Raw genomic sequence first — 27,768 nt, forward strand, 5'->3', positions numbered from 1 at the left:
ATGGGTCAACTTTAACAAATCAAATAAATTTCCTGCACTTAACCACAATTGATATTTGCAGACTTTTTTTTTTGAGGCTATAGCCCAGGATATTCGTAGTAGTGACTGGTACCAACAGAAATCAAGCTCAAGGAAAAAAAGAGCCAAGACAGAGGGGTGTTCGTCACTGAACTCAGAGAAAGGGAGTACCAAAAAAATCATGTTTTCTCTTTTGTTCATTGAGGGACACAGGTCTTCATATTCTCAACCATTGGGACGTCTCAAAGCAGTGTCTGAATGGGGAACCAGCGAAAAAACATGGAACACCTACCAAGAACCTCCCAGAAGAGTAACAAGAAATCTCAAACAGCCACTTGCAAAACTGTGCGGATGATAAATGCATCCAAAGATGCAAAAACATTTACTTGGTAAAGCAGACTTGGCAGACGAACAGGTAGCTGCCTTGCAAACTTGAGACCCAGACGCCTGATGTCGGAGCATCCTGTTACAGTGTGCTGTAACAAGGAAGGGAGAAGCCTGACCCCTAAAGGCATAAGCTTGGACAACTGTCTGCCTGATTTATTGAGAAATAGTGGCAGAGGAACCCACTAGACCTTTTCGTGGGTCGTCCGCAATCACAAAAAGAGAACCCAACCTCTGGAACGAGGTTGTAGTAGAAAGAAACACATGTGAAGGGAGCAGACACTATGAAGAAGGGACAATATTCTCATTCAGGTGACAATCGAACACCACCTTTAGAAGTAAAGGAAGGAGGGACACAGATGGAAAGCTACCATATCCCTGTGTAAAACCAAACAGGGAGACTTACAAGACAAGTCTGCCAGCTTTGACATGCAGCGTGCGGAAGAGATAGCAACGAGAAGAGGCGACTTTATGTGAGAGAGTATGTAAAGGAAAATTCCCAATATTCTCAAAGTGAGGCTTCTGAAGAACTGAAAAAAACAAGTTCAGGTTCAACGGCGAAAACGGAGATCTGGAAGACCTACATGCTGAACCCCTTGAACAAAGGTACAAACCAAGGATAGCGTGGCCAAAAGGCGCTGAATAAAAATTGCAAAGGCAGAAACTTAGCCCTTAATGGCCAGCTTTTGATCAATGTCCAGTTGAGGAAAGCCAAGACACCAAGAAAAATGCAGGTGAAAATACGCAGCCTCACACTATGAAATGTAAGCCTTCCAAATACAATGGCAAATCTTCCAAGAGGTGAAGTTACATGCCTTCAACATGATGGGCATCACAGGGCTTAACAACCCCCTGTCAATTATAACATGGCTTCCAATAGCGGCGTACCCCACCGCAAACAGATTTGATCAAAAACACATCCGGGAGACTGACCACTTTTCCTTAATTCAGCTTTAGATGACTGTGGTAGTCCACCTGCCAGTATTTTACTCCCAGAATGTAAATGGCAGAGTCGGCACGGAAGTTCTACCCACTAAAGACTTTGTGAGGCCACCAGCATTGCTCACAAACGTTCCTGGAGTGCCACAATTAATAAAGGGTCACTCCACTCCACCTAGAAGCCTGACAGAATAGGTTTGTGGACCCATTTGTCAGAAAGCAGAGAAATCCACAGGTCCACGAATGAAGACAACTCCAACCCTAATGGAAATAGATGGGGCAAGCCTTCATGCTATGGAGGTGGAGGGCTTTTCCACTGGATTTTTTTAAAGATATGTTTTATTGAGTTTTTCAAAGTTTCATACAAGGCTTATAAAAAAAAAAAAAAAGACAAGCCCTAATAAACAACAAGAAACTTACAATGTCTCTTGTGCCTCAACAGAGAATATGCACCAAAGGAGAGGGTGACAAATATCACAGGTATCACCATACAAGACAAAAAAAACACTAGTAAAGAATAACAGATATGACAAATTTAACATCCTGGATGCAGAGAGGTTAATGTAAGCAGGCTCGAGAGCCATTTGTCCCAGAATCATTTAAAAAAAGTTATTTTTTTCCCCAAGTTTAATGGTTGGTTTGTACGAAGGAAGCATATCATTAATTAGCTTTTACCAGGAGTGTAGTGTAGGGAAGGTTGTTCCTTTCCGGGATAATAAAATCTTTTTTTAAGAAAAGAAATACAAAATTTGCAACAACCGTTTAGCATATTTAGAAAGTACCAGATCAAAAAAAATGCCCATGAGAAAATTTTTTGGATGCAGGATATTAGGAAGGACCAAAGCCAATGAAATAAATGAACCAATATCTTCCCCAAATGTTTGGACTACAGGGCAAAATCAAAAACAATATAACTTGTCCACAGGTTTAGTGGACCTGTGAGGCCAGGAGCACTTGGTGCGCCCCATTGGAGTCTTAAAAGGGCTTGGATCCCTCATCCAAGGAGTCTGGTGAGCAAAAAAAAAAAAACACTTAAGTGCAGAGAAGGATGCATTGTGGAACCCACATTTCCTGGATTGAGGGAGAAGGTATTCTTCTCTTCCAAACGGTACCTGATGACAACGTCCAGAGTAGCACCAAGAGCAGTTCAGCTCAGATGGTAAATCGGCCAAGAACTTTTAAGATGTCTTTCCAACACTAATGCCAGAGAACCATGGCCGAGAAGGAGAAATTTGAAAGCCTGGACTGGCATAAGAGGATGTATCACAGCGTAATTATTAAGATAATAAAAATACAATACCTTGAAGTGGACCTAGCATCAGATTTGTTTTTGTTTGTTAGGTACATTATTGTTATAAGGGCAAAACTTTCAGGAATTTTTTTGCTTTCCCAGAGATTCAAGGTACTCACTCAAACAATACCTTCATCAGCTTCTGTTTACAGAAGTATGGTGACATTTTTTTCAGGTATCATTTTGAATCAGCATCTAGTTTCTGGACTGAGATGCTGGCTCACAGCTGACACAATCATGTAAATCATAAAGGATAGCAACATTGGTTGGTTCACAAATTAGCTCTATTACTATACAGAGTATTCCATAACAGTTTACATGTATTTCATTGAGATTTACACATTTGAACACAGCTTCTGTTTAGCAGATACTGAGCTTAAAAGTGTATGTAAATCCAATTACTAAAATCTCATACCTGCTGTAAGATGTGTAGAATAACGTGCCTCCAAAGCTTGAACTACAATCTTTTTACTTAGCCAATAAATGATATCACCCTAAATTCAAACTTATGCTTTAACATAGTAATGCAAATTCAAAATGAATAGTTTTCAAATAAATTACAGTAATGCCGCGTACACACGAGCAGATTTTCCATTGGAAAAAACTTGGATAGTTTTTCCGACAGAATTCTGCTCAAGCTTGCCTTGCGTACACAAGTTCTCTGAACTTTCGACCGTCAAGAATGCGGTGACGTACAACACCACGACGAGCCGAGAAAATTAAGTTCAATGCTTCCGAGCATGCGTCGAATTGTTTCCGAGCATGCGTAGGAATTTTGCACGTCGGAATTTGTACAGACGATCGCATTTTCTGATAGGAACTTTTTCTGACCGAAAAATTGAGAACCTGCTCTCAATCTTTTGCTGGAATTCCGCCAGCAAAAGTCCGATGGAGCATACACACGGTCGCATCTTCCGACCAAAAGCTCTCATCGGTCTTTTGCTGGCCGAATTTCCGATCGTGTGTACGCGGCATTATACTTGATGATCCTGCCATTAAAGCCTAAGTTTACCTAAAAAATTTACATATCTCAATAAAGACGCACAAGAGTATTACTTGTCTTCAGAGGGATCTGTGTCACTGAAGGTGAGTAATATCCCTTGTGTTTATTGTTTTAAGTAAATTTAGGCTTTAAGGTCATTGTTTAGGCACTTCCTATTATAGGGCAACAAAGCTCTCTCCTTGACTCCCAGTTGTGTTCATTTGTTGTCACCATGTCACACAGGACAACAAGGAAAGCTATAAGTGCCCATTTTAACTGCTTGCCGACCAGCCACCATAGTATAAGGATGGCTCGGCTGCGCAAATTGCCACAGGTGAATGTTCGGCTCATGCACGGCGATCTGTGTGCGCACGCATACCCATTGGCAGCAGGGGAGCCACTCAGCGGGTCCAGTGGACTCGATGTCCGGCGGCCACCTGCGATCGTTCCCTGCAGTGACAGAACGTGGATCTGCCATAGCAAACAAGGCAGATCTCCATTCTGACAGGGTATCACGCAGATCCTGTCTTTCTGCTATGCAGGAAGACGGATCTGTGTGTTGTCCCAGGCAGCCCATTTCCCCACACAGTTAGAAACACACTGAGGGAACACATTCAACCCCTTGATCGCCCCTGATGTTAACCCCTTCCCTGCCAGTGTCATTAGTACAATGTCAGTGCATATTTTTTAGCACTGATCACCGTAATGATGTCACTGGTTCCCAGCTAGGTGTATGATCTGTTCTCAACAATGTCGCAGTCCCACTAAAAATCGCTGATCACCGCCATTACTGGTAAAAAAAAAAATAATAAAAATGCCATAAATCTTTCCCCTATTTTGTAGACGCTATAACTTTTGCGCAAACCAATCAATATAAGCTTATTGGCTTTTTTTTTTACCAAAAATAGGTAGCAGAATATATATTGGTCTAAATTTATGAAGAAATTCGATTTTTTAAAAAAAAATTTACTGGGTATGTTTTATAGCAGAAATTAAAAAAAATAGTTGTTTTTTTTTTCAAAATTGACGGTCTTTTTTTTTTTTTTTTTTTTTTTTATAGTGGAAAAGATAAAAACCGCAGAGGTGATCAAATACCACCAAAAGAAAGCTCTATTTGTGGGAAAAATTGACCGTTATTTTATTTAGGTACAGTGCTGACTGCGCAGTTGTCAGTTAAAGTAATGCAGTGCTGTAGCACAAAAAAATGGCCTGGTCAGGAAGTGGGCAAATCCTTCCTGGGCTGAAGTGGTTAAGGACATTACACAGGCATGGTCCACTATTGTCATTAGCAGAAAACCCACCCCAAGAAATGCCTTGCAGCTTTCACTAGAGTGCATGCATGTAAACAGGAAGTAGCTACAAGAGATAAACAGCACAGAGATACAAAAAAAAAAAAAAAAGTATTTTAACAATGAAGCATGTTACTGTTTATTATACACATTGGCAAACATTTGGAGTTTACATATACTTTACATTGTCTGCTGTACTGTACTAGAAATAAGTGTCACAGGTACCACAAAAATACCACACCTTTTGTTCATTTAACAGATCTGTAATAGTCTGAGACATTTCATCCAAACTTTGCGCAGCTTTCACCAGGTTGTGGAGAGCACGAACATGCTGGTGCAGAGGCTCAAGATCACAAAGTAAGGGTACCCTGAGGGGACAAAACACAAGACATAACCCAACTTTCTTGCATTCAAGAACATTACAAATATATTCTACATTTAAAAACAAAAAACAAAAAAGACATCAGACTTTAAAGCTGGCTATACAAACTCAGTTTTTTTTCATTCAACACAAGCAATGTTAGTGCGGTGATCTCCCCCGCTGTGCTATTGTATTCTGACAAGGGGACTGTCCCCCCACCAGAACACACTAATCAGTGCCGGCAGAAATTTTGCTGGTTGGATGCTGGCCTTCCAGGATGCCCGTTTGACACAAGACCAGCTTCTGTCAGACAGGGAGCTCTACACATGTACCGAATGCCGGCCAGTTCATGTTTAACCGGCCAAAATTTGGATTGTGAGCACCCAGCATAAGGTTGTACATGAATGATAAATGTATTCATATGCATGTAAATTGTCTTTTTTTTTTTTAATTCCCTCTGTAGCTAAAAAGTTACTGCTCAGAGAAAAAAATACTTTATTTTGTTGGCATAAAAATAAAAATGTAAAACATAGGAAATTGCTATAAAAACACCAATGTACTTCTCAAAGATAAGAATGCTTAACTTCATTCTCAAGATGTATAATTAGGCAAAACAATTCAAAAAAAACATTTGTTCACTGCTTAGCCGTAATTTATGGTCATTGATTTCCTATTAATCACAAGTGCTTGTTAGTGGATATAAAAAACAAGAAAAATCTTGGCAAATTTTGTGATTAAATGCCGCTATTCAGCTTTGTAATGAATGGACAACTGCATTAATACCCAAGGGACTTTGCTTGGTGAAACTATTAGAGTTGAAATAGAAATGTACAATCATGCAAACAGTAAATCTTTTTTTTTTCCTTCTTCTAAAGTGATATGGGATTCAACTTGGACTGCACAATATTTCAAATGTCAGACATTGTGTGTGCTGCGTTTGAATGCAACCTTAATTTAATAAGATTTATTTTCATCCAGATCACCACCTGCTTGCTCTGATGACTCACTGTTGCTGCAATATAAAATGTCAATATGAATAGGAACATGAAAAATGGACTATGTTTTGAAAAGAAGCATGAAGTACAAATTTAGGGATTTTTGAAATGTCTAAATTATATTAGGTATTTTTTGAACCATGCTTTTATAGCTGATCGGAGGGTATCGTTCGCTATGCTCCGATCAGCGTGGGATCTCTGAGCTGATCCCCTGCTAATCGGAAAGGAATCTGCCCCGTGTGAAAGAGGCCTATGACTACAAGAGGGAATTTGAAGGTGACCAATAAATGTATGGACCTTAAATTATCAGGTGAATATACTGAGCAATAAAATATAAAAGTTAGCCATGAAACCCATAAAAAATTAGAAGGAAATGAGTAAGAGCGAATGAAGTTTGCTGCAAAAAAAAAAAAAAAAACAGTCAAAATAATTCCTTAATACTAAAAGGTACCCAAAATTCAAACGGTTACAATCATCAAGTAACATCTGCCTCACACCAATATAATGAATGTATAATAGCAACTATACTTATATTAGTAACTATCTCAGTCTCTACTGTATACATCTTTGCCATGCCTACATGTATGTTACTATTAGGGGCAAATAGATTTTTAGTTTTTCTATATTTTGACAGAAAAGAAAGTGAGAGAGAGAGCCATCCCAATAGGCACAGAGAAACAGGTAAAAGGTAAACTCATCCACAGTCTACCCAAACTAGAAGAAAAGGTTTTGACTGGACATCCACTTTAAGCAGGGCTTGCTGTAATTAAAGTGGAACATCACTCTCTCGATCAACATTGACTATTTTTAATAGTTATGCTGCTAGCATTAGTAAATAGATAAGAAAGTATATCATGTTTACTTTTTTTTTTTACATTTCTTCAGTTACTTCCTGGTTTCCAGGCCTAGGCAAATGATGTCATACATCTCAGGAGTCTTTGGGAGGGGTGTTCCCGCACCCTTCTGCCTTTATGCCTGAGCTAAGGGCAGATGAATTCCAGGAATAAATGCTACATGAATCATCTGGTCTTACTCAAGATGTCCCCAGTCAGAAACACTAGGGGGGGATTTAAATATGATTTCTCAGCAAAATAAAACACGGAGACATAGAAGGATGGGTGAGTTTGCTTTGAATATTAAAAATTAATTAAATAGCGTTTTTGGTTTGTGGTGCTCAGATACTTCACGCTTTAAGCATGATGATTACAACACATAGGAACAAGAAAAATGAAATCTAGAGAGGACATTACCTGAGGAAAAGTTGCACTTCTGGAGGACAGAGAGACTGCAAAAACTGAAGGTCATTTACAGATATATCAGGAAGCTCATTATCAAATTTCCTAGGCTTTCGAGTCTAAGTATGATAAAAAAAAAATCCAGAGTAAAAAATATATGCATTCAATCATAAATTCTGGTAGAATATGACCTACCTACAAGAGGTATATTAGAGAATAATTTAAATATAGACTACAACATTTACGATAAGTATTTCAATCTTAGGTTTGGCACTGACCAGGGGGAGTATATCATGCATAAAAAAAACCCCCTGCACATCACGAAGTTGACACTCATAGAAAATCCCCTTTTATACAAGTATGGCTGATCCACAATATCCGTAACTATTTTCATGCAAAAAAAATTAGTATACATAGAGCATTGTAAAACATGGTCTTCATTAAATGACTTACTGATGGTTCCCTGTGATTTATTAGAATTTAATATGGAGGTGATGTTGCTGCTATTTTGTCGTTTAACATTGCCAAAAAATGTGTGTCCCAGGCATGTGCAGTGCTGTATCTGACTGTGACCATTTATGCGTATTGTGTATACCTCGTAATGCACCATGTTTTCACCCTTACATCTCCTGTGATTTATATACGGTACATATTATTTTGCGCAGGAGCACATGCAGGATTTGACCACCATATTGAGCTGATTATCAAGGACAGGAGCCACAATACACTGTGCATGTTCGATCATACCAAACAACATGACTGTACATGCATCCGGCACAGTAACATTTAATTGGTAGAGGGGCACCCCTAGTATTGGATGTGGCAGCACGCCACATCCAATCTCAAGTGGCGGCTTTTACTGTAAGTGCTGAGCAGCTTTACAACATGTTATACTGGTTGTTTTTTTTTTTAAACAGCCATCTATTATCATATTTCCCTTGCTGGGGGAGTAAAGAGGCTGGAGAGGTCTTAAAGGGGACATCACAGATCCCTAAAAGGCATTTTTCTACTGCTTTTTATTGAGCAGTAAGTTCACTGGTGAGTTTACATTCTATTGGGTAACTGCTGGTGTGCACGTTTTTGGTTGATATCCTTGATGAAGGTGGAGGATTTCACAGATACATGGTTTTTGATGCCATATTAACTTTTATTATCTAGTGAGCAGTGTGTATAATTTGTAAATGCAAAATTGATACAAATACTACACTATGGTCACCTTTTGGTGCTCCGGTATGTGAGCTTAAATTTGATATACATTATCCTCATTGGGGATTGGATAGCTGGAAGAGCTGGACAGAGGCTAGAGCGGATTTAATGGGGAATCCTACCAATTAATTTCATGCGTTTTTACTGCATGGGATTTGAGTAGCCATTAATTCTGGCGAGTCTGCAATCCAAATTGGGTGATGGAGGCTTTATGGATCTCTAGTGGTTACACATTCGGTAGTGAAAGTGAAAGACACTAAAACTGAATTTTGAAATTATATTTTTGTAGAGGTAGAATTTTTAGTTTTATTTTAGGCAGGTCATTAAGAAAAGCAAAGCGCATGTTACAGCCTGGTGCCATTTTTGACTAAAAAAATGGACTGAATACAAAAGCTTTTGAAACAAGAATAAAACATTTATATTTCCTGCTAAGTGTAGAACTGTAAGGTTCTTGGAGTCAGGATTGCATTATGGCTAGCCAAACATAGCAAAAGTGTTTGTTAAAAAACTTACAGAGTTAACCAATAAATTATATCAATTTAACACAAAAAATTTTGAAAGCAGAGACTAAGTAAAAGATTGTGTTATACATACACAGAAAGATGAAGGCCAAGAGTCAAGTCCTCGAAAAAGACGATTTCTTAAATAAGATTTCCCTATATGAGAAAGAAAATTAATTAGCAAATCACTGCTATGGCATTAAATTTATGCAGCAATAAGACCTATACATTTTACACAAGCTTAGACATCACAAATCACTCAAATGTTAACCAAGACCTGCACACCATGATTGTCAATGATAAATCGAAAATAAATCATATGTACAAGGACTGAATTAGCATTAAACTCATGAGCATCACAGTGTGATTTGTGGTCTGCCTTAACTGTTTATTACCTTCAATCAATTCAATCAATATCAATTATTGAATATACAGTGGGGACGGAAAGTATTCAGACCCCCTTAAATTTTTCACTCTTTGTTATATTGCAGCCATTTGCTAAAATCATTTAAGTTCATTTTTTCCTCATTAATGTATACACAGCACCCCATATTGACAGAAAAACACAGAATTGTTGACATGTTTGCAGATTTATTAAAAAAGAAAAACTGAAATATCACATGGTCCTAAGTATTCAGACCCTTTGCTCAGTATTTAGTAGAAGCACCTTTTTGATCTAATACAGCCATGAGTCTTTTTGGGAAAGATGCTACAAGTTTTTCACACCTGGATTTGGGGATCCTCTGCCAGTCCTCCTTGCAGATCCTCTCCAGTTCTGTCAGGTTGGATGGTAAACGTTGGTGGACAGCCATTTTTAGGTCATTCCAGAGATGCTCAATTGGGTTTAAGTCAGGGCTCTGGCTGGGCCATTCAAGAACAGCCACGGAGTTGTTGTGAAGCCACTCCTTCGTTATTTTAGCTGTGTGCTTAGGGTCATTGTCTTGTTGGAAGGTAAACCTTCAGCCCAGTCTGAGGTCCTGAGCACTCTGGAGAAGGTTTTTGTCCAGGATATTCCTGTACTTGGCCATTCATCTTTCCCTCGATTGCAACCAGTCGTCCTGTCCCTGCAGTTGAAAAACACCCCCACAGCATGATGCTGCCACCACCATGCCTCACTGTTGGGACTGTATTGGACAGGTGATGAGCAGTGCCTGGTTTTCTCCACACATACCGCTTAGAATTAAGGCCAAAAAAGTTCTATCTTGGTCTCATCAGACCAAAGAATCTTATTTCTCACCATCTTGGTGTCAGGTGGTTTTTAGCAAACTCCATGTGGGCTTTTATGTGTCTTGCACTGAGGAGAGGCTTCCGTCGGGCCACTCTGCCATAAAGCCCTGACTGGTGGAAGGCTGCAGTGATGGTTGACTTTCTACAACTTTCTCCCATCTCCCGACTGCATCTCTTGAGCTCAGCCACAGTGATCTTTGGGTTCTTCTTTACCTCTCTCACTGAGGCTCTTCTCCCCCGATAGCTCAGTTTGGCCGGACGGCCAGCTCTAGGAAGGGTTCTGGTTGTCCCAAACGTCTTCCATTTAAGGATTACGGAGGCCACTGTGCTCTTAGGAACCTTAAGTGCAGCAGAAATTTTTTTGTAACCTTGGCCAGATCTGTGGCTTGCCACAATTCTGTCTCTGAGCTCTTCAGGCAGTTCCTTTGCCTTAATGATTCTCATTTGCTCTGACATGCACTGCGAGCTGTAAGGTCTTATATAGACAGGTGTGTGGCTTTCCTAATCAAGTCCAATCAGTATAATCAAACACAGCTGGACTCAACTGAAGGTGTAGAACTATCTCAGGGATGATCAGAAGAAATGGACAGCACCTGAGTTAAATATATGAGTGTCACAACAAAGGGTCTGAATACTTAGGACCATGTGATATTTCAGTTTTTCTTTTTTAATAAATCTGCAAAAATGTCAACAATTCTGTGTTTTTCTGTCAATATGGGGTGCTGTGTGTACATTAACCACTTCAATACAGGGCACTTATACACCTTCCTGCCCAGACCAATTTACAGCTTTCAGTGCTGTCGCAGTTTGAATGACAATTGCGCGGTCATACAACACTGTACCCAAACTGAATTTTTATCATTTTGTTCCCACAAATAGAGCTTTCTTTTGATGGTATTTGATCACCTCTGCGGTTTTTATGTTTTGCTAAACAAATAAAAAAAGACCGAAAATTTTGAAAAAAATAAAAGTTTTGCTTTTGGTTCTGTTAAAAAAAATTTGTAAATAAGTACGTTTTCTCTTTCACTGATGGGCACTGATAAGGCGGCACCGATGAGGTGGCACCAATGACTGGGCACTGATGGGTGGCACTGATATGCAGCACTGATGGGCATTGATAGGCGGCACTGATGGGCACTCATGGGTGGCACTGGGTAGAACTGGTGGGCACTGATGGGCACTGAAAGGCTGCAAAGATGGATTCTTATGGGTGGCACTGCTGGGCACTGATAGGCGGCACTGCTGGGCACTGATACGTGGAACTGATAGGCATCCCTGGTGGCACTGGCAGTGGTAGGCATTGTGAGTGGGCACCGATTGGCAGCTGCCTGGGCACAGATTAGTATTTCCATGAGGGTCTAGGGGGCATACCTGGTGGTCCAGTGTAGATGGCCATCCTGGTGGTCCTGGTCGGCTCCCCCTGGTGGTCCTGGGTGGGATCCGAGGGGGGGCTGTGCTGATAAACAATCAGCACAGCCCCCCGTCAGGAGAGCAGCCGATCGGCTTTTCCCTACTCGCGTCTGTCAGACCCGAGTGAGGAAAAGCCGATCACCAGCTCTTCCTATTTACATTGTGATCAGCCGTGATTGGACACGGCTGATCACGTGGTAAAGAGTCTCTGATAGAGACTCTACCCAGATCGGAGTTGCGGTGTGTCAGACTGACACACCACAAAAACAATCGTCGCGATGTGCACACCCGAGGGCGTACAGCAGCTTAATATCCTGAGGACACCATATGACGCCCAGTCAGGATATTGAAACCACTTTGCCGCCACCATTTTGCTATATGGCGGGCAGCAAGTGGTTAATGAGGAAAAAAAATTAACATAAATGATTTTAGCAAATGGCTGCAATATAACAAAGAGTGAAGAATTTAAGGGGGTCTGAATACTTTCCGTGCCCACTGTAGATCTAGTGCTCCTAGCAGCTGCCCATTATCGAAAAATGCCTCTTTAGAGCTCTGCAATAAGTACATGCTAGATAGTGTTGGCTGCTTCAGATTCCAAGCAAATGCTGTCATTCCGTTCCATTTCTGCTTCCTCAAAGCTGCTCTGTGTTGATTCACAGGCGCTGATTGGCTGATGAAGTGGAAGTGGGACAAGCAAATTGGACAAGGATGGAGCAAACACAAAAAGTGTTTCAAAGCCTTAAATGTTTTGCTTGGTACAGTAGAAGTATCTTGGAGAAGTAAATACAATACAAGCAACCAGCCGATAACTCTTTTAAAAGTCTACTTTTTAAAAGACAAATAGTATAGGTGTCAATATAACCGTGGGACACTTATTTGTAGTGTGTAAAACTATAGATGAGAAAATACACTTTGAATGCTCAAAAAATTACTCTAAGCTTTATACTCTGTAAATTGCAGTTTGGTCAGCATGGGATACCATCTATGTGGTTAAATTACTGAATTATGTAATGAACTGTTTGTTTTATGCCCCTTTCAGATGCAGTGGACTCCGTCAAGCAGATCCACCTGCTCAGCAGGGATCTCTCTGCTGAGCCCTGCTGAGCAGGCGGATGACATTTCCGTGTTCGCTATGCAGAGTCGACATGGACACAGCCCACTATCCTCTATGGGGCGGTCTGATGGAAAGGAACCGCCTGTCTGTTTCCATCTGACTGTCATCCTCTCCGATGCCCATCCATCTGTTTTTGGCAGACAAGATCAGATGCTGGCAGGTGTCAGCGGCACATGTCTGCTGACATCCACCGATCCATAGAGAGCTATGGATGATCCGATCTGGTACGCCTGAAAAAACTGAAAGATGGACCCTATCGGTCCGTCAGTGTGAAAGGGGCCTTAATATAAGGTTTACATTTTTATAAAAATATACAATGTGTTAATGGGAAAGAATCCTCCGCCTTACATGAAAAGTTTTTAATGATAATGAATTGATTGTAAATATATCAATAATACATACTTCATAATGTATGACTGCATTACTACCTAGTCTTGGCTGTTAGATGCAGCGTCACATAGTGTGATTGAAGGTTCAACTGCAATTGGATCTTTTACCCGGGGACTCTGGAACCCAGCCAATACTTTATTTAAAACCTTGGCTAAGTGCCTAGCAGCATTAGGGGCACAGTTTGCATATTCTCCCTGTGCCTGTGTGGGTTTTTTTCCGGGAACTCTAGTTTCCTCCCACACCCTAAAGACATGCTGGAAGGTTAATTGGATCCTGTCTAAACTGGTCCTAGTATGTGTATGTATGAATGTGAGTAGATAGTAAGCTACTTGAGGGCAGGGACTGATGTGAACGTACAAATATATTTGTGTGAAGCACTGCGCAAAGTAACAGTACCCATAATAATAAAAGATCCACCAATCTACCATACGTTTATAACCACCCACTTAATATTGAGTAGGTCCCCATTTTGCCACCAAAACAGCTCTGACCCATTGAGGCATTGGCACCAATAGACTGCTGTGGAATCTGGCACCAAGCCGTCAGTAGAAAATCCTCTAAGTTATGAGGTGGGGCCTCCATCAGTATATACTACAGATGCCTGATCAAATTGAAATTTAGAGATTTTGGAGGCCAATTCAGCACCTCAAACTCAATGTTGTGTTCCTCAACCCTCGACCCATTTTTACAGTGTGGTAGGGTGCATTATCCTGCTGAAAGAGGCCACTACAACCAAGATATACCGTTTCCACAAATGGGGTGTACATGGTCAACAAGAATGTTTAGGTAGGTTGTTTGTATCAAAGTGATATCCACATAAATGGCAGGACCCAAGATACCCCAGCAGAACATATGCCCAAAGCATCACACTGCCCCTGCTGGCGTGTCTTCTTTTTCCCAGACTCTATCCTTGTGCCATCTCTTCCCCAGTTTGGTGACACGCATGCCCCCAGCAATACACCCGGTGTAAAAGAAAATGTGATTTATCAGATCTGGACACCTTCTTCCACTGCTCCGTGCTCCAGTTCTGATGTGCCCATTGTGGGCGCTTTTGTCTGTAGACATGGGTCAACACAAACAAACAACGATGCCCATTTCAACACATCACCTTCAGGGACAACATGTTTACCTGCTGCCTAATATATCCCATCAACTTTCAGATGTCATTGAATATGAGATAATCAAGTCTGTCAATGGTCATAAAGTAATGGCTGAACAGTTTATGTTTAAATACAAAATGTAAAATAGGATCCTCATTCCTTCCCTTCCTTGAGTGTTTTCACTATAGATGGATGCTTGTGCTGACCAATATAAGGCATGGAAAGCAGGGGTGAGAGGGGAAAAACACAAATTTGGGTCTATAATTATTGGCCAAATGAATGGTTGTTTTTTATAACTTAACAATTTTAAAAAAAGGTATGAATGCCGCTATCTCCTGACAAAATGAAATACTTAATTTAGACATATATATATATACATACAAAGGAGATTGCGCAAAAACTTTTACAACACAATATGTATACCATATGTGAAAAATGTTCAACACATTAATAAATGAATAAATTAAGGTGAGTAAATTAGTCATTAGTAAATGAAATATAGTGATAAAGTGTAAAACATCCTAAGTGAGAACTCAAGAGTTAGATATCCACACAAATATTTATATTTATGTATCAAAAATGTAGACAAAAACTTTTGATGCCGCCCCTCACACTCTGCAAAATTGATCAGATGCTTCAAATCTGAAAGGTAGACATACACTTAAATGGAGCCAGATGGCCTCTTACCGAATCTGATGGACCCCAGATTATAAGGGTCAAACTCACCTGGTACCAGCAGTACACTATGATAACTTTTCACCCGATCCTCTCCAGAGAATAGGTTAGCGGCTTTTCCTCATTAGGAACACCAAGATGAAGTGATCATTCCATTCACTCTGACAACAGCAGCGATCAGCTGTGATGTTTCCACCTGGTTTGCTCAAAGGGGATACAGGATGGATTTGGTAACTTTCCTTTTACTCCCTTCAAAAACTCCAGTGAATGTTTCAAATAATTTGTTTAAAGGAAAAAGAAGAACTTTAATAAGGTTGGAGAAAATCCCGTGACGTCACCATGCACCAGCTGGTAGCCTGATAGCTCGAAACTATGTGCCGTCTATATTTCTGTGTTGTGCACTAGAAAATCTTTGCAATAAATACTATGATTTACTACACCATGAAGTTCTTCTTTTTCTTTTAAACAAATTATTTGAAACATTCACTGAAGTTTTTGAATGGAGTAAAAGGAAAGTTACCAAATCCATCCTGTTATCCATTACGGAAGAGAGCCACTATCCCCTTTGAGCAGACCAGATGGAAACATCACAGCTGATCGCTGCTGTTGTCAGAGCGAATGGAATGATCACTTCATCTTGGTGTTCCTAATGAGGAAAAGCCGCTAACCTATTCTCTGGAGAGGATCGGGTGAAAAGTTATCATAGTGTACTGCTGGTACCAGGTGAGTTTGACCCTTATAATCTGGGGTCCATTAGATTCGGTAATAGGCCATCTGGCTCCATTTAAGTGTATGTCTACCTTCCAGATTTGAAGCATCTGATCAATCTTGCAGAGTGTGAGGGGCGGCATCAAAAGTTTTTGTCTTATTACCTTGCTATTTTGTTTGTTTGGACATTTTTGATACATAAATATAAATATTTGTGTGGATATCTAACTCTTGAGTTCTTACTTAGGATGTTTTACACTTTATCACTATATTTCATTTATTAGTGACTAATTTACTCACGTTAATTTATTAATCTATTAATGTGTTGCATGTTTTTTACATATGGTATACATATTGTGTTGTAATTGTTTTTGCGCAATCTCCTTTGTGTTTCTATATAATCCTAGTGTTAAAACTGACTCTTTCATGTTTAAAAAGTGTCTAATCACAGGGGTTAGCTGCCAGCAACCATTGTGATTGGCTCCTTGCCTCTACTCCATGGTGTGCAGCTGCTGATAACAGCCTTATAATCATAAAGCTATACAACACACTGGGAGTATGCTCTGAAAATCTGATGATTTCATACATGATGTGCAAACATGATTAACAGTGTCAGAGCTGTGAGTACATAATGAACATCAGGCATTACTTACTAAACAATTTCCCAAATGTTTCCCTTTTTGCTTTTTCATTTTCATAGAGTGATTTTCCATCTTTTACTAAAGCATTTGCCCACTGTTAAAGAAGCATACCAATTGGTTAAAATTTGAGGATTCAATCTATTTATCAAAAAATATATAACAGACATTTCCTTTTCCTACCGGATCTAAAATATCTATTTATTTCAAAAGTTATCTAGTTAATGATGTCAAATATTTGGAGATAATCCATGCTACGCAGACCACCCAAACCTGGATTCCCATATTTTGCATTTGCTGGTCAATGAGATCCCCCTGATTAAACTGGGGTGGTCACATTGAGGGCTGGGATCCAACTAAAAATAGAAGAAATTGAGTCTTCATTGCATACTGAAAGCACCTCAGATCACTGAACAGGCTTTTTAACTGGAATCATATTTGGAAAGATCTAATTGTGGCAACTACACATGGTTGCTGCTTATTCACTTTTACTCAAATTCAATCAGAATAAAAAAAAAAAATACTGTGCATGCCTTCATTTTTCATAGATATGACTGAAATTTCAACATGCTCATAATGCATATATATGTGAATATTATAATGCCAACAAAGGAAGATACATACTAAAAAAATAAATAAAATAAAAATAAAAGTGTTTCTAATTTGCATAACAAAGCTGCTCTGTAATTTTTTCAGGCTGACAAAAAAGGAATAGCACCTGCAAAACCAATATTTCAGTTTTGGAAAAAGCCAGCACATTGATGGGCCTGGCAACTTAAGCCAGGCACGCACGGGCCGAATGTCGGGAGACGTCGGCCAGTTAAGAAAAAAAATGGCGGAAATTCATCCCGTGTGTGTGCCACCCTGTCCGGCAGAAGCCATCAGTTTGGCCGGCTTCCATCGGACATGCATGCTGGAAAACCAAGCAAATGGCAGAGAGCGCTGATCAGAGTGTTCTGGCGGGGAGCGCCGTCCCCCTGTCACAACAGCTCAGCGGGGAAGATCGCTGCACTAATGTCGGATTATTAGTACAACGTCTCCAACCGGAGCTGGCAGGTTTTTTTTTTGTGCAACCAAAAACTGTAGTGCGTACCAGGCTTTAGGTGCAAAACAAACTATAACATAAGTACCCAAGGAATACTATATATCGAATAAATAGGTTATTCAACAGGATGTTATGTAGCCAACCTGAAATATTAACTATACGTGTAATGCTGCAAGTTGGAGACACAGAACCAAAGCCATGCCTCTCCTCCTTCTCCACAGAGGAGATTTATAGCAGCTACCGAGATGTTGCTTTGGTTCTGTTTCTCATGCTGCCTGTGTGTGCCACACTGGGAACAGCTGCATGTAAGCCTGTAGTTCAGTTTGGGGGCTTGCACAAAGTAGAGATGCCAGAGGGGCTCTAACGATCCCAGCAGGCACAGGTGGCACACACATACATAAGTCAGGCAGTGGGATTGGGGGCTAGTATCAGGCGAAAAAACACAGGAGAACAATTGTTAGAAAATTTAAAAAAAAACAGCAAAAGCATGTAAGTCTTGCTATCAGTCTCTCATTTTACAAAGAACAAATTTGGCTTTACTATCATTTAACCCCTAAAGCAGGCTTTAGCCTGTCTCCTCTCCCCAACTCAAACACATAACCTAGCTACTTAATGTTAGTCAAATCTCTAATCTAAGTCCTTATACTATTAATAACAACTATTTTGATTAATATTTACTTTATCCAGTACCAGGAAACCTTGCATTGTGCCAAAAGCATGGTGCACTTAGATCCTGGTTGCAGTAGAATCCATTTCAATCTACTTGTCATTTTTAAAGGCGCCAAACAAAACTTTTACTACTTACCTCTCTGTAGTGTTTTATGAACATTTTCCTCCTGACAACCTCAACCACCGCTAAGCAATACATTTGAGGAACTGTACTCAATGCCTCAACTATTTTCACCCTTTCAAGAAGCTCCATTAAAAGTCGAAATAAAGCCTGTATTTTTTCCCCATCTTGGTCAGCATGCAGCATTACAAAGCAGCACCACCTGAAAAGCAAGAAATACTTCAGTTTAACAATCTCTGAGAATGTCTGTGTAACAAGATGCTTCTATATAAAACTTAAAGATTTTAATGAGGCAGACAGACAAAGAATAAACAGAAATGTCATTCACCCTTAAAAGAGAACGTCTAACATTAGTGCTCAATAGCACTATTTTTATTTTTTTACAAATCCTCTCTGGCTACTATAACAAATGTCCAGGTTCAAAACATTTTCCCATGAATTTCTGCAACCTTTGTAACCAGGACAAAGAGTGAGAATGAATCTCCCTACTAGGGATATTAATAAAACCTGAGAAAAAAAATCTAACCCTTCCATACTAATTCAAACCATAAAAAAAAATTGGGCTTTAAATACACTTTTAATTAAAATGACCTCTTTAACCTTCTTAAAAATGGGATTATTTGGTTTACCTGTGAAATCTTTTTTTTTTTGGAATCCATCACAGGACAAAGGGTATCTTCAGGTCCATTAAAATAAGGTTATTCTGCCACCTTCAGGTGATTGGAAGATAGCAATTAAGACAGAGAAAAAAGACAGGCAATCTCATCCCAGGCATATCCCTCCCAGCTGGTCATAGCTTTAGTTTTATAACAAGCAATAAAACAACAAAGGTAAAGGGGTGGAATCCCTGTATAATGAGATGTACTGTAAGAAAATGATTATTTGGGTAAACTAATAAATCCTATTTTCCTTATCAGACATTCCAAGCTATAGGGTATCTCCATCTCCATTATAAAAGGGGAGTCAAAAAGCACTGAATAACAGGGTAGGGCACACACAGCCAACAGGCCCCAAACAACTACTGTATTTATTGGCGTATAACACTCCCTTTTTCACCAAGAAAATCGGATGAAAATAGCGTGTGCGTGTTATATGCCAATACTTCAATTTCGGCTGCCTCGGAGGCAATAGGCGGGGGGGCCGAGTGCCTTTAGATTACATACAGTGAGAATCTCCTGTTTACTTGGCGGCCTCTGTAATAGGAAGTCAATAGATGGCAATGGCGAGGCTGCTGCATTGATGGCGATGGTGAGGTTGCTGCATTGATGTTAATGGTGAGGCTGCTGCATTGATGGCAATGGTGAGGCTGCTGCATTGATGGCAATGATGAGGCTGCATTGATGTGGACTAATAAGGCTGCATTGATGGCACTTATGAGGCTGCAGGTGGGCATTGATCAGGCTGCATTGATGGCAATGGTGAGGCTGCAGATGGGCACTGACCCTTATTTTGCTTCAAAGTTCCTTATTTAAAATTTAAGTTTTTTTCCTGAAACTTCCCTCTTAAAATGAATGTGCGTGTTATACGCCTGTGCGTGTTATATGCCGATAAATACGGTAAATCAGAACAGGTTAGAACCTTACGCAGCAGCCTGCAAGACCCACCAACCAAAGGCCGTGTCCTCAGAGGATTGAACATCCACTTGTTAAAACTTTATAAAAAGCATCAACTGAAGACCAGACAGTAGCATTGATTTACAAAAGCCTGATGTTGAATAACCCAGGAAGCATCAACACCTATGGTAGAATGAGCCTTCATCAAAAACTGTGGAACTTTGTCCTTTAGACCAATAGCTTGCAAGATAAGCGGATTAAGCCATGGAGAAATAGTAGATTCGGAAGCTGCGTGACCCTTCCTTGGGCCTTTAGGAAGCACAAAGAGGGAACCAGACTGACAAATTGCAGGGGTCCATTACAGATGAATCTTGACTGCACAAACCGTGTTCAAGGTATGAAGAGCCTGGTTCCTCAGCGCCTGGTTAAGATGGAACAAAGAGTCCACCTACAAGCTGAAGCTGAAGTAATGGCAACCATAAAAATAAACTTCTATGTTATAAGGACTAAGGACATGTCCCAGAAGGGTTCAAACTGAAATTTCTGCAATACATAAATTATCAAGTTGAGGTCTCATGGAGTCAACCTATTCTTGACCCCTTGTACAAAGCAATGAGCGTCTAAAAGAGAACTGCTAAGGTCAAAATCTAACCCTTGATTGTACTCAAGGCCAGTCCCTAGTCAACTCCAGACTGGAGAAACACCAGAATGCAGCCCATGACATACTTACTTAAGAATGAAGTCCCTGAGCCTTTCACCAGGCTAAATAAGACTTCTGAATTCTGTGGTAAGTATTTTATGGCGCTGACTTCCTAGTTGTCAGTAAGGTAGGAATGACCAAATCAGAAACTCGCCTGTCTCCCAAAACTCTGGCTTCAACAGGCATGTCATTAAAGCCAGCGACTGTAACTGAAGGATGGAAAATCGGAGCTTGCAACACAAATTTGGGTCAAACCAGTAGAGTCCATGGTTTGTACACTGACAAGTTTATGATGCTGGAGTACCACATTTCTTCTGGGCCAAGCTAGGAGGATCAGAATTACCAGAATGTCTTCCACCCGAATCCTGCGAAGTAGGCAGGGTAGAAGCTATAATGGCGAGAAGGCATACATTACGGAAAATGAATCCCACGTCGTCGCAAGAGCATTGATCGCGAAAACACAAGGATCCCTGGTCCTTATTATTAATTATTCCAGCTTCACATTGAACCTGAATGCCAGAAGATCCATATCCGGGGCACCCCAGCTTTGAATTCCCTGAACACCTATGGGTGAATTAGCCACTCCCTCAGAATCAGTCATTGACAGGTGAGAAAATATGGCTGCCAATTTTCCACCCTAGGAATTGTGGACGGTGGATAGAACGGAAACATGAAGTTCCACCCAAGACAGAATAGGATCAATTCCTTTATGAGTTGTGTTTTAACAGTCATGCCATTAAAGCCAAAACTGAGAAGTAGGATAGAATAGAGGGCGTTGAGATAGCAGAAAGACATAAACTGGCCTGAAGTGAGACCAGGGAGTTAGCAAGGCATCTGTGGCTAGAGCAAGGATATCCTTCACTCTAGCAACAGAGGTCACTTGTGGTTGAATCTGGAGGCTAGGATGCCCATATCTGGAATACCCCATTTTAGTTTGAATACATGAAGACATTTGGATAAAGGGACTATTCCCCTTGATTCAGGCGATGGTGGCTGCTTTTTGATTGTCCACTCCTCGAATGTGAACCACGAAGATTGCTGGACAGTGCATTTCTGTCCACAAGATTATCTTGTTTCTTTAAGCCAGTCAGACTCCTGATCACTACTTGATGGATGATGCAGGCCACAGCCATTGCATTGTCTCACTGGACCCTGATTGGGAGTCCCTTCAGAAAGGGGTGTCCAGTACTGCAGGTTCAACCAGACTGCTCTGAGCTCCAATATGTCAATGGGGAACTTGGTTTTCCCCAGTGATCATGTTCCTTGAACTGTCAGGGATTGGTACACTCCTCACAAGCCTGAGAGACCATGTCTGTTGTGATAACTTCCCAGTGATAAAAGAAGGAAAGACTTTCCCACTGTCGGCTGGTGACCCACAAGTTGGAAATTTCCTTATTGGCTAGACAGGAGGATGAGTAAATTGAGAGAAGTTTAAAAAAATGAAAAAATGGCGCAAGAGATTTGTTTAGTGTAGCAGAGTAATGGCCCAAGGCAGAAAACTGTGGGATCGTGAACAGTTTCAAAAAGTTTATGTAAGGGGAAATAGTCCATATGAATCGAAAGAGAAGCCTTTGTTTTCCGGGACAACAAAATATTTAGATGAAGTTAATGGAATTGGCAGAATGGTACCGCCTTGAAAGAGACTATCATTAGGCCTAAAACTTTTATGAAACAACAGGTGATTTTCTCTGTGAAGAAGAAAAGGTCCATCACCAGACTGGGGTGGAGTTATAAGGGAGGGGACGTGTCTCTAAAGTTTTTCCAGTGTCTGATCACCTGAAAGTACATGCCTTTAAGTCATGGTGTGGGAATACTATGCCTGTATCCTGGACTGTACAATTAAAATATATATTTTTTCTTCTGTGCTATAATAGATTTTATATTACCATGACTAACAATAAATAAAACAATGTGGAAAGCATTACACAAGTTACAATCACACTACAGGCCATCCCTGTATCACTCTTACAGTGGGTTCTGGGTATGGTCTTCAATGTTATGTTGAGTACCAGCCGATCTGGAAGCTGCCAAATGAGCCCCAGTGATTCTGCAGCAACTGAAGAATATTGCCAGCAGAAAAAATATATTGAGAAGAGAAGATGTCCAGTCTTCTAAGACACTAGGAAAAAACTGAGGCATGCTGGGAGTGGAAAGAGTTATAATAGGCTGCTCTAACAGTTTTGGTTTGCTAGTGTCCAATCCCCTAAAGCAATAACTCAATGTACCTGAATCTATACCCTGTATGTCATAAAAAAAAAATTTTTAAAAATTCAGCAGTCAAACAGCACAACAACATAATACAGCTTACTTTAGTCGGACTTGTAGATTGTTGGCAAGCTCCTGTTTGGCAGTGGTACATTTCTGCTTGATGTCCAGCAGTTTTCTGTGGTTTGTTAACATAATCATTAATTGGTTTGCATGGCTCAAACACAAATCTGGTAACACAGAGGGGTCCTTCAAGTTTTCAGCCCGCTTCTGATTGGCTAAAAATCCCTAAAGTAAAACAGGAACACACATATGTTAAGTTTTAAGGTTTTATTAGGAGTAAAATAACACATATATGTTATAGCGTATAGTGAATAAAATTGTTATATGAAGGAGGTCAAGAATAGTAAATAACAAGAACCAAACATTGAAACATTGGCTGATACACAGGTAAGAAGCAGACATATAAATAATAAAAAAAAACAGCTCTACATGAGAATTCACATTATCCACTATTAATTCAAACACAATAGTGTATATACCATAAATATTCCTGTGAGGAACGCGGTTGTAAACCCTCTCCTGTACCCAGTGAAGTGAACAGCCTTAGATGATATACAGAGATTAAACAAATCCTCCTACATAAGTTTTACTTGTATATCTGCTGTCTTTCCCTTTCTGTATTCTTTGGAAAGTGCAGATCATGTTAATAATCTTTCTTCCTGTTTCAGCAGCACATAGGGGTGGGTGTGAAGTCTGGGCTTACACTGTGCGAGCTGACTGGAGGAAAGACACACACCCCCACTCCACATAGACGGAGGAATGAAGGAACATGCACAGTTGTACTGTGAATAGACAAGCTCTCTGCTTATCTAGCTCTAAGCTCCTTCCCAGACTCAAATTTTCAGCTGCTGTTACTTCGTGAGTCCTATAACTTGTCAGAAGTGACTCTGCTGATAACAGAGAAATGAAGCAGCAGAAAGACATAGCACTTAGAGCTTGGAGAGAGATAAGTAAACACTACAGATATATGTGCTTAGATCAAAAGATCAAATTTCATGACTGAGGTTTACAACCACTTTAACAGCAGATGACAGTTCACAGATTGTCCTTTAGTGTGGAAATCCACCTCATGCCAAATGTTCCTTTTTTCCTTAATCTTCCAGCTCCGATCATCGCATATATAAATATAACACACTTGCCAGATTTATATGACCACTATTTCTAAGCATATCATATAGTGCTTGATGATTAAGGGGTTTAATCACCTCCAGTAACCTCTTTTTTCAACTCCCCCTCTGGTTAGGACCTTATGCACTCAACCCTCCACTCAGTATAAAAAATAAATATGCAACCACCATTACGTAATATCTAAAAACTCACATGTAAACGCTTCCTACTTGAGGAAGTCCCTGCGATGAAATGCATTGATAGTGTGTGTGGCATTAGATGTTTTGTAGGAAACACAGAAGTGATGGATTTATCTGTATTGGAGCTATTTTTTGCCTGTTTACATGTCGGTGTACTTTTAAATTTAAATAAAAGAGTTTTTATATATTGCACGACAACAATTTTCTCTTTATATTTTTTTAAACTGAGCAGTAGGTTGGATGTATAAGGACCTAACCAGAGGTGATTCAACCCCTTAATCATCAAGCATTATATTACCTTCTTAGCTATAAGACCCCTTTCACAGTGGGTCATTTTGCAGGTGCCATTGCGCTAAAAATAGCGCCTGCAAACCGACCTGAAACAGCCGCTGCTGTCTCTCCAATGTGAAAGCCTGAGGGCTTTCACACTGGAGCAGTGCGCTAGCAGGACGCTGAAAAAAGTCCTGCTAGCTGCATCTTTGGAGCGGCGAAGAAGCAGTGTATACACTGCTCTTAAACCGCTCCTGCCCATTGAAATCAATGGGGCAGTGCGGCTATACCGCCGGCATAGCGCCACTCCAGCAGAGATTTCCGGGCAGTTTTAACTGTTTTTCGGCCGCTAGCGGGAGGTAAAACTGCCCCGCTAGAGGCCGAATAGTGCTGCTAAAACAACGGTAAAGCGCCGCTAAAAATAATGGCATTTTTCCGCCGACGCACCCCCCCCCCCCCCCCCAAGTGTGAAAGGGGCCTAAGAGGTCATATAAATCCAGTCAGCATGTTATAATCATATATGTGATGCATGGAGGAAGAATGTTAAGAAAAAGGGAATATTTGGTATGAGGTGGATTTCTGCACTAATGGAGGACCCTTTATTAACTGTCATCTACTGTTTATACACTGTGTGTTAGTGTGTATTCCAGTGTGTTCCTCATTGGAATATTTATGTTATATACACTACTGGGTTTATGTTAGTAGATTAGTTATTTGAAAAGATTGGTAGCGTATCAGTATTTAAAATGATCACATAGCGCTGTTAAATTGGTTTATATTTATATTCATAATGGGGGATAGAATTTAAGGAGCAGCTTACTAAAAAGTTGTTGTTGTTTTGGTGGATAGGAGCTAAGCAATTTGACATAAAAGCAAAAATGTAGTTATTTATATCACCAGAAATGCTAAAGAGTGAGTTCATTAGTTGTCCAAATTATATGATATTACACACAACAAGTGATGACCAAGCTTTAGAGAAAATTGTCACAAACCCCAAAAATGTAACATAAGAAAGAACAATATTTATAAAATCAGATGTCTATATATAGGGAAGTGAGCTGTGCAGCTTTTATAATATAATCATGCAACATATTCAAGCAGGCCAAACTTTTTAACAATTTGCTATTGAATGTTCAATGCAAGCAATTAAATAAAGCTTTTCCCACATTTCAAAATATTGTTTCATTCATTTAGTTACAATAAATCCAGGATATCATTTTCCTTTGAGCAGTGTCAGAAGTAGCGAATCCACTGCTGCAATACAGTATTGTTTACTACCTGCCATTTCAGCCAAAAAGAGGCGTTAATAATTTTTATAAAAGTGATACACACACAGTATATATATTTTTTTTTCCAAATCTTGAAATGTCCGCATTTGAAATGTTCATTTTTTAAGTTTACAGCTTCGGAACAGTCTTTAGCTCTGAAGTTTAGTGATGTCACATGAGAGAACAAAAGGCTTTAAGGTCACTGAACTGTTTTACTTTCATCTAACAATACAGACTCTCTTTATCTGTCGCAGTAAGTCTAGACATCTTCTCACATAAACTTTATATGATGACTGTGGTCTGCCTCAGGGGACGATAATGTATAATAGCAGTTAAAGCAATTAAACGGAGCTTCCACGAAAATGTAAAAAAAAAATAATAATAATAATAAATAAATATATATATACACATACATACACACATTACTGTGCAAACGGTTTAGGCAGGTGCAAAGAAATGCTGTAAAGTAAGAATGCTTTCAAAAATATATTTTTTAATTCTTTATTTTTATCAATTTACAAAATGCAAATAGCAATCACATCTGAATTAAATCAATATTTGGTCTGACTACCCTTTGGCTTCAAACCAGCATAATTTCTTTTAGTTAGAGGTGCATACAGTTTTTAAAGGTACTCAGAAGATGGGTTGTTCCAAAACATCTTGGCGAACTAACCACAGATCTTCTCTGGATGTAAGCTGCCTCAAATCCTTCTGTCTCTTCATGTAATCCCAGACATACTCGATGTTGAGATCAGGGCTCTGTCAGGGCCAAACCATCACTTCCAGGGCTCCTTGTTCTTCTTTACACTGAAGAAAGTTCTCATTGTCTGTATGTTTGGGGTTGTTATCCTGCTGCAGAATTCTGGGGCCAATCACATGCCTCCCTGATAGTACGGCATGATGGATAAGTATCTTCTTGTATTTCTTAGCATTGCGGACACCAGTGATCTTAAGCATGTCTCCGACTCCATTTGCAGAGCTCCATTTTGCCTGGTTTCCACCACTGCTATGGGTGAGGGCAATCCCCTCTGGGATACTCATGGAATAGGGAGCTGACTATAGGGTGTGTCCAAGAAGGAATACACAGCACAGCAGGTGCAGACCATCCCGTAACAAAGTCCTTGTGGCAAAAGGCTGGGAAAAGGTGTCTGAGTTCCTTAAAGGGGCTCTAAGCAAAAGTGGCAGTAAAGTGTGCGACCTTTGGTGTGATGTTACATCTGATTATTCACATTAAACTAAGCTGTATGTGGTTGAGTTTTAGTGCCAAGTGTGAAAAGTTTGCACTGTAAAGTGAATACATTCCAAACATAGTCCCGGTTTTTACTGTAACTGCTAGAGATACTGGGTGGCCCTGTCTTACCCATTTACTTTGCTATTCCCAAAATAGGGTCTCGGCTTCACCTGTCACTGTGGGCATAACTTTGTGGGGGCCTTCAAGGTCTGGATTCCTTAGGGATGGACCATAGCCCTGGCCCTTTATAACAACCTGTGGAAAATGCCACACTATGCACAAATTTATGTCCTTAAGGCAACATTACAGGCCATCGCCACAACACAGGGTTTTACCAGGGTTGCACCAATCCAGGTGCACTGCTTCTTTTGAAGCAGTTGAATTACTGAAGAATCAGAAGATAAAACAAAGTAATTAAGCTAGAAGTGACTCCTCCATAAGGGAGGTGAGGTCCATCACCTTAGGAAACTAGTAAAAAACTGACAAATCATGGAGTGGTGTAGGTTTAGAGGAGACATGCCCAGGAGGTGTGACAAGCAGGGTGTCCTCAAAAGCTTAATGATTAGTCTCTGTAATAAAGAAATGTTTGAGTAGTTTAGCAGAAGAAAACTGGGTAATGCTGATATTACTCAGCCCACAACAGGACTTGGAAGTTAAAGTGGAGCTCCATCCAAAAGGGGAAGCTCTGCTTGTTTGCCTCCCCCCCACCTCAGCTGCCACATTTGGCACCTTTCGGGAGGGGGGGGGGGGGGGCGGTACCTGATTTTGACAGGTACCCGCTCCCACTTCCGCTGAATTTCCCACAGCGAAATCACCTGGAAGTTCAGCCCCTCTCCTCCTCCCCCCACCGTCAAGCCATTCACAAAGCACAATG

At 40.2% G+C, this 27,768-nt stretch overlaps 1 protein-coding gene across 5 annotated transcripts in view; it reads right to left on the reverse strand.

Annotated features, from left to right (window-relative positions):
* The window catches only part of RB1CC1 (RB1 inducible coiled-coil 1), a 293,127-nt gene that overhangs the window by 141,137 nt on the left and 124,222 nt on the right, over positions 1–27,768 (reverse strand). For all 5 annotated transcript variants that reach the window (XM_073631593.1, XM_073631595.1, XM_073631592.1 and 2 more), the window contains 6 exons: positions 22,859–23,043; positions 18,313–18,499; positions 16,478–16,559; positions 9,295–9,356; positions 7,510–7,613; positions 5,145–5,271 (listed from right to left, as the gene is read on the reverse strand). In XM_073631593.1, coding sequence (XP_073487694.1) covers positions 5,145–5,271; positions 7,510–7,613; positions 9,295–9,356; positions 16,478–16,559; positions 18,313–18,499; positions 22,859–23,043 — 747 coding nt within the window. The remainder of the gene's footprint in view (positions 1–5,144; positions 5,272–7,509; positions 7,614–9,294; positions 9,357–16,477; positions 16,560–18,312; positions 18,500–22,858; positions 23,044–27,768) is intronic.

Source organism: Aquarana catesbeiana, linkage group LG05 (genome assembly GCF_042186555.1).
Source record: "Aquarana catesbeiana isolate 2022-GZ linkage group LG05, ASM4218655v1, whole genome shotgun sequence".
Classification (NCBI taxonomy): Eukaryota; Metazoa; Chordata; class Amphibia; order Anura; family Ranidae; genus Aquarana; species Aquarana catesbeiana.